Here is an 8,459-nt window from a genome sequence, read left to right on the forward strand (position 1 = left end):
TTTAGGAGCTGCACTAACCTTTATCTTGAGCTCTGAAACATCATCTCCAACAGCCCCTCCACAGACACCACAAACACACAGACAGACACAAGGCAGGGGGGGTGGGTGTTTTTGTGTTACACAGGCTCTCCAAATTTTTGTGAAAAACAGAAGTTCTAATATGTAGGACTGGTTTGTTGGGTTTTTTTAATGAGGGAAAGAGTGGAAGGGGGAAAGGAGAGAAAAGAAGGGAAGAAGAAAATTAGGGAAAATAACAGTTGTCAGGTACTAACATCTCTGCCGCCATGCTGAGGGTTGTGGTTTCTTCTTCCTCTCACCAGATCTAGTTTGAGTCATTTTTATAAGTTGGGTAACACACTTCTAGACCTTTCTTTTTCTTCCCTAGTCTGCAGCTTCGGGTTACATCTGAATTTACCATATATAGTGCCATTTATTTATGTTATGACCTATTTCTTTGTTCTCTTTGTTACTCCCAAAGTCAAGTTACGGAGCCGGGTCTGCATTTTTAATTTTTTTAAACTAGGCATCAATGAGTTGTTTGTTCATAGATGCTCCAGAGCCCGGGCCATTCCCATCTCTGTTGCCAGGTGTGTAGCCTGTAGCAGGCACTGCTCTTGCCAGCATCAGGCTGTAAGCTTTGCAATGGCTTTGCATGGCCTGGGGACCAAGGCTTGCTCAGTCTGACCTTGTCCTGACCTGTCTTCAGCTTTGTTTTGCTTGGCACACCTGTGACAGCAGTTTCTCAAACTGACTGCCTCTGTCTAATGTGATTTGTGAAAGGATAGTCCTGGGTTTATGTAGAGAGCAGCAGCAAACATTTCCTGTGGATGGGATACTTAGTACTCCTAGACAATGGCGTAGTACAGAAGAACAGAGACCTGGAACAGCAGCAGAGACCTCATGGTGTGGAGGCACAGGATGAAGGAGTGCAGAGAGGGGAGATAAGGGTTTGTTTGTGTGTGTGTTACGTGGGTGACACAACACCAATAAAACAGGAGCCTACAGCATGGCACTGAATTGTGCAAAGATGCATCAGCAGAGGCACCAGGGGCAAATGACCCTTGCCTAGCCTATGCAGGATAACCAGGTGAGCCCCCACTAGCTCTCTTTATCGTGGATGTCTCTGCCTTTGAACACAGCAAACGCTGGGAGCATTAGGAGCTGTTGCCACATTCTCCACAACACAAAGTAATGCATGGCACAGAGCCAGGCTGCAACGGCTTAGAGACTCAGTTTCATTTCCTCAGCTGCAGACTGACTATTCTGCTTCGGCACGCCAGGGGAAAAGCTCAGTTTCACTTTCTTTTTCCCAGACATTTCATCACAGACCATGAGTGCTGGACCAAATAAAAGGAAGGCACAACAGCAGTGGGCAGCACTCCTTTAGCTTTGGGGCTATCTGAAGACAAGTGAGCAGAGAAGGAAAACCATGAGGTAAGAAAGCAATCCAGTCTCTGAAAGATGCTTTTTTTTTTCCTCTATGCCACGGGAAAATAATGCTTATTATTTACATAAATGTAAGCAGTGAGGGACTTTGAGCATCTAGAACCAGAAAATATTTTACAGAATATTTAGAGAAGAACCAAAATAAAATAAGGATGCTCTTGAATGTTGCCATGTTACTGCTTCTCTAGTGAGGTTAAGTCTCTGTGAGTAGAACAAAAGTCTGAAATTTTTTTGCATGCAGTGTGAGGATGAAATCCAGGCTGTAGCAGGGGCAGCTGGTGCCCAGCCAAAGAGGTATAATCTGTCTCTCAAACCTGTGTTTGTGATTCCTCCTTGATTTGCCTCCTCATAATTTTGCAGTCTTTCCACTCAGTCCTTTTTTACTCAAAAGATTTGATTGTGCAGTTGAGCAGCAGCACATGCTGTGCCCCACAGGCTCTCAGACCTGCTAGGAGTTGCAGGACAGACAGCAAGGAAGTGTTTCTAAGAAAGGAAGATTTGACTGAGGAGCCTCAGTAATAGAATTGTGTGTCAATCCTTCTTTAATTAAGGGAAAGCAACAGTGTAGACTAAAATGTCATCTCTGTGTTGCAAAAATGTCCCCTTGATTGTGTGACAAAGGCCAGTCTGTGCATCCACAGAGGGACACAGGACACAGCTAGGCAATGGCAGCAGGGGAAACCCAAATAACACCCTGCCCCGGTGGCTCCACATTTGGGAAGAAAAAGCTGTTGAATGACGGAGAGAGATTGTCCTGATTTCATCTGGTATAGAGTTAATTTCTTCTCAGCAGCTGGTACAGTGTTTTGTTTCATTATGCCAATTATGTGTATAGCACACTCACAATTTGTTGGTAATTGTGTTTATCCTAGTCAAGGACTTTTTTGTGTCTCAAGCTTTGCCAGTGAGGAGGTGCACAAAAAAGCTGGAGAGAGCACACCTGGGGCAGGGGATCTGAACTGGCCAAAGGGATATTCCACATCAGAGAACATCATGCCCAGTATATAGACTCAGGGAGTCACCTGGAAGGGGGCTGGTTGGGGTGCAGGGACAGAGTCTGGCATCAGACAGCAGGTAGTGAGCAATTGTACTGTGCACCACTTGTTTTTCTTTGAGTTTTATTTTTCCTTTTGTCATAAATATTAATATTTACTATTACTATCTTTTATTTTGTTTAAGTTATTAGAAATTATTAAATTCTGATCTTAACCTACAATTTTTACTTTCGATTCTCCTCCCTGTTCCACTAGTGGGGGACAGGGGGAGATGAGTGAGCAGCAGCATCTTGCTTAGCTGCCAGCTCAAACCACACCAGGGTTACAGGAGTGTTAATGACCAGTAGTATGTCTGGTTAATAAGGGTGTGTGAGTGTGTGTGTCTAGGGATGAGGCACCTGGGAGAGAGAGAAGCTCCCTGACCAGCCAGAGGCAGCATCTGGGGAGTCACAGGGTTAGTGAGTGAGCGTGTGCTTTGCACCAGCAAGTGGAAGGGGGTTACATACTCATGGGCTGTACATCCAAGTGCCAGCAACTGGAGAGGCTGGTGAGATCTGGGACCCAATTCCTGGATACATTAACCATATAAGCAGTATAATCATTACATAAGAATGGTGCTATGATCTAACATACACGGATTTAAAAATGCAGGAAATCCAAAATGAAATTTATAATAGAAACCATAACATGTACAAAGGTTTAGGAAATTGAGTAAATCACATTGTTTATAGTTAAAGGGAATTTTAAGTGATGACATCTTTTGGGTAGGCTTCAGCAATTGTTCCCAGCACAGGAAGTATGTTTCTGAGGCCCAAGGGTATGCCAGCTTTACTACAGAGACCAGCCCTCCATCTTAACATCCACAGCAACATCTGTTTCTGTGTAAGAGGTGCCATCATACACTGGCAAGAAAAATTACTAAAATCGCTATTCAGCACTTTGAACCTAGGTCCCCCTACAGCTTTGGCTTGTTTGAAGTATTGTGGACCAAGTGAGGTATTGCCTGCCCTTAAAGTACATCATGCCAGGCTTAAAAATAAGAATAGCAAAAAGTAAATGGGGTGTAAACAACTTTTTTCTTTGATTTCTTCTAGTACCATTTCCAAGGATTCCTTGAAGACTTCCCTGTTACAGTTAGAATGTCATTTTACATGGGCTTTGCTGAAGGAGCATGTAAGTCTTGAGGCCCTAGAGGAAACAATACTTGATCATATCAAGTTTTTGGCAAAATATGAGATTAGAGATTATAATTTACTCTCCTATGTAAAATACCTAAAGAATTCAAATGAGGAAGCCCTGAGAAGTCTCAAAAAAGCTGAAGAAGCTATTAAAAAACATCATCCAGATGAAATTGACAGGAGAAGTATTGTTACCTGGGGGAACTATGCCTGGATCTATTACCACATGCAGAGATATGAAGAAGCTCAAACTTATGTAAGCAAAGTGGAAAACAGCTGCAAAAAGCTTTCAAGTTCTGCTCATGGGAAGATTGAGCTTCCAGAGATCTACGCTGAGCAAGGATGGGCATTATTACGGTTTGGGAGGGCTTACTTTGAGAGGGCAGTGAATTGCTTTGAAAATGGTCTGAGGAGTGAGCCCAATAACTCAGATCTTAGTGCTGGCTATGCAACAGCAATGTATCGCTTGAAAGGCGACGTTCAGTGGTATGGTGGGGAGAGGAGGCCATGCCTCGAGGCCCTGAAGCGGGCAGTGGCACTGAACCCAATGGACACTTCTGTTATGGCATTGCTTGCATTAGAGCTTCAGCGATTAGATCGAGCTAATGAAGGGGAGAGGTACATTGAAGAAGGACTGCAGAAAACCCCTGACTTTCCTGTTTTCCTGCGACATGCTGCTAATTTTTACAGAAAGGCAAAACAAGTGAACAAGGCAGTGGAGATTTTGAAGAAGGCCCTAGCACTGACGCCAAAGTCTGTCGTTCTGCATCACCAACTAGGACTCTGCTACAGATCCAAGGTACTTCAGCTGAAAAAGACAAGATACCCACGTAGAGAGGAAATTGAGAATCTCATGGAGCTTGCCATTTTTCATTTTAAAACGGCGATTGACAAAAAGCCAGTATTCTTTTCTGCCTATAGTGACCTAGCAAAGACATATGCAATAGACAAGAGGTATGAAGAAGCTGAAGAGACGTTTCAGAAAGTGCTTCAGAGAAATGATCTAGCCTGTGATGAAAAACAAGACATCTACTTCAATTATGGCAATTTTCAGCAATTTGACATGAAATCAGAATCAAAAGCCATTAAATATTACATAGAATGTCTGAAACTGGAAATGGATTCCTATCCAAGAAAAAGGTCCAGTGAAGCTGTGAAGACATTATTGAAACAGAAAATTGAGAGTGGTTTAGGAGATGCCACCGATTTTGGTACACTTGGACTCGTTCATAAACTAAATGGTAATAAACAAGAAGCAATTGAATGGTATGAGGAAGCCATTGCTTTGGATCCTAACAATGAAGAATATCTGAATGCATTAACTGAGCTACGACTTTCCATTACAAGCTAAAGCTCACAAAAATCCTGTGTACCAAAAAATCCCCCAAACCAAGGAGGTTTCAAGAGACTTTCAAAACCTTTTTTGTTATTTGTTTTTCTTTTGAAGGTAGACATTATGACCAAATGGAACACAGGTGGCATCACTTTCCGCTCATAATGTAGAAACTGCAGACAACAATTGTTGATTTGTTCATTCACTAGCAGAGAGCATGCTTGGCTAACTACATAATATATAAAATATATATTTATAGCTAATCTAACTTAGTCTTCAATGCTAACATGGGTATAAATGTTGGATTTAAGTGATAGTCTGCAGAACACAGAACTTCTGTGCTGAATGCTGAAACCAGATATTATCTTCTCCTGAGAAAAAGATAAGGGAATAATACAGTAGTATTTTGTCTGTATACTTGAAGGCATGCTTATACACAAATAGAATTTCTGTAGCTTTTTTAAGTATTTCAGAAATATCTTTTGTAGAAGAAACTTTTGTTGAAGGCTTGTTCAGTTTATTACCTTGTATGCTGTTTAATTATGAAAAACAAATACTGTTTAGCTAGTCCACTGGAAGCTTACAAAATGTGTACTATTGTTGTGAACTACTAAAATCTGTTTAATCTGTTGACTATTGCTTCTGAGTATCTTTCTGATAACCGGCCTTCATCTTATTAGATTAAGTAAAGTGAAACAGCCATTCCAAAAAGTAAGAAGGATAAAGTTTTGGTAGGATATGAAAGGCTGAGGAGCCTTTCATATTTATTTTGCCTGACCTCTCAGCAAAACTGGCTCCAGGGGCATTGCACAAAAGAATTAAACTGTGGACAAAACAACATCTGTCTAGTTTACCCAAAACACCCTATCAGGAACCACAACTTCTGGAGAGGAAGGAAGGACACTCTTTGAGATGCCAAATAGATGGCTATGGCCATGCTTGTCAAAAAAGCAAACACACACAAGAAATGACCTGAACTGGAAATGGAGGGGAGAGCACAGCCAGAGCAGAGCTGGGTGAGTGCCCCAGTGCAGGGCAGGGGAGCACAAGTGGCATGTGGAAAAAGGGGTGGGTGCCTAAAGCAGCCCACTTCAACAAGTCCCAGAGAGCAACCCGCGCTTTCAGGGCCTGGAGTAGACTTGCAGAAAAGCTAACGAAGAAAGGCAAAGGACAGGTCTTTGTTTGGAGATCCAAAGGCTGTTTACTGCTTCCAAGAAGGTCCACAGACAGAGACAGAAGAGGGTGGAGGGTACAGGGTTAAATATGGGGGGGAAAAGGGGTGGCTCTGAGGACCAGTGGGAACAGGGAAAAGTGGTGCAGGGGGGAGTCAGCAAACTAGGGGGATGAATAGGATAACAGGCGTGGAACAACTGGGAGAGCAAATGAAACTGGAAATATTAACATGTGCCTGCAGAAGCCCCCCGGAGGGCTTCTCACCCTCACTTAACAAGGATGTTTCCCCTCACTTGTTTCTGCTCCTCATAGATTAAGGTGCTGTCACTTCAGTGGCAGGACTTTGAGCCTCCACAGGTGCCCATAGGGTCTACATAGCTGGAGAAAGCACTGAAATGACAAAAGTCTTCAGCTGTCCAACTAAATTTTGCTCTTGTTTGTAATATCCTGTTCTAATTTCTCAGTAGTGTCTCTGTGTTTGATAGAGCATAGTACTCAGGGAAAACTAATGCTCTACTTCCAAAATGTTTCTGAGCCCTAGCCACTAGTGTAGAATGAAGCAAACTGGTGACAGAGCCCATCAAGAAGGATGTGCACTTTAGTTTCTAGCCATCCTGGAGCATTCCTGCACCCACAACAGCACCCCCATACAGACAGGATGACAAGCCATGAAGGAGTGCAAAACACTGATACCAGATCACAAAATAACAATAAACCTCTTCCTTCTCAGCTCTCTTTCAGAGAATCTTTCATACCACGAGCAAAAGCAATCAAGTGTACATATTGCAAACACTCTCTTCCTAAGAACCAGCTGGACCAAAATCCACCCTTGTTTCGCAGCCACCTGCCAGATCCTCTGTTACATACAAAGGCAACCCTGCCTAGGGAAGGAGTGGTGAGGAGGGAGAAGAGGGGGACTGGGAACAGTTCTGGCAGATCACTCCTGAAAGCTGTTTGCAGCAGCAGTGGGGGCAAACTCAGGAACTGGTGACATGACATTGGTGTGCCCAGCTATGGGGACAAAAGGGTCTGTCAGACAACCTCACTGCCTCTGAGAACCTTGAGAGCTTCTAAACTCAGCACCAGCGCTATCTAAACTCCACTGAGAGCATGGAGGGTGGAGGGCAGCAGGGAAGAATTTGGGGAAGAGGTGGTGCAAGCCGTGGTGACACATCCATTCTCCCCTCTACACTGCCACCAGGATATCTCCTGAAAAAAGAACCTTGAAGAAATAAAGATAAGGTATAAATTATTTTGGAAAAAAAATGTGAGCCTGAATTTTTATGAAGAGTCATAGCAGCTCGATCTGCACAGTGAAGAAACTGTGAGGCATAGTAATGCAAAAGGTGTATTTGTTGTGCCTCACCTCCTTTGTACTCTGCAGGACAGCTCTGGACCACAGATGCCTGGGGATGCTCCCAGGTATCCAGCCTTCTGAATTTGCCTGTCTGGTAAATGAGGAAAAGCGTTATTTCCCACAGGGTGGTGCTGCTGCCTTGCCTGGAATGGCGACACGGGAGCAGGTTGAGTTGGAGCTTCGGGAGTTAGAGAAAACGAAATACAACACACATTTTTGAGAAATATGTGGGGGGTTGTGGGGGCAAAACTAGAACTGCACAGAGGCTGAACACACCTGTCAATTAATTCACACCCAAATATGAATACAACCCTGAAGCTGATGCTAGCTGTGTAGGGGGAAAATGACTGAAAATAACACTTCAGGAAGTATCAATTTATGACTCAAAAGCACCTTCTAAAGTATATAGAAAATTTTACTGAAATACACCAGAATAAACACTAAGAAGAAGGTATTATTTATTGAGGCAAACCCTACTAAGGACTTTGCCATGCTGACCATGAAGTAGTGTTACAGTTTAAGTTAAACAAGCTCTTCCTTCTCACATAAATTTGTAACACTTTACAAAGAAACAATGTTTGGCAATATAAAATACATTCACCATATAGTAACACAGCCTTTGTCTTTCCAGAGATAAATTATTATCCAAGCTAATAGGAATGTTTCAGGAATATTTTTTCTGAAAAAGAGTAATTTTTCAACAGAAGGTACTTGACTTTTTCAATGTTGCTTTCACACAACTTTCCAAGGTACAATTTATTAAATGTTCCAGATTATCACTAGAATATAAATAATTTCAAAATAATTATTATTTCCCCATTTCAAACCCCGTGGAATGGAGACACATGAGATAACTCCAGCAGCTGTGAGCAGTTTCACTTACTTACACTGAACTTCCATCCACTGCACAGAGCAGAGCATAATCCCAGGTAGGATCCATCTGAGGTAGGATCTGTTGGACAGATGTCACCCCAAGC

General features: G+C 42.7%; 1 protein-coding gene across 1 annotated transcript; it reads left to right on the forward strand.

Moving 5' to 3' along the window:
* Window positions 1-1,336: 1,336 nt before the first annotated feature.
* LOC131561159 (interferon-induced protein with tetratricopeptide repeats 5-like) lies at window positions 1,337-5,947 on the forward strand. Its single transcript, XM_058810327.1, has 2 exons — window positions 1,337-1,434; window positions 3,536-5,947. Exons 1-2 carry the CDS (start codon window positions 1,430-1,432, stop codon window positions 4,968-4,970), a joined length of 1,440 nt encoding a protein of 479 aa, XP_058666310.1. The 5' UTR covers window positions 1,337-1,429; the 3' UTR covers window positions 4,971-5,947.
* The last annotated feature ends 2,512 nt before the right edge of the window (window positions 5,948-8,459 follow it).

Source organism: Ammospiza caudacuta, chromosome 9, assembly GCF_027887145.1.
Source record: "Ammospiza caudacuta isolate bAmmCau1 chromosome 9, bAmmCau1.pri, whole genome shotgun sequence".
NCBI lineage: Eukaryota > Metazoa > Chordata > Aves > Passeriformes > Passerellidae > Ammospiza > Ammospiza caudacuta.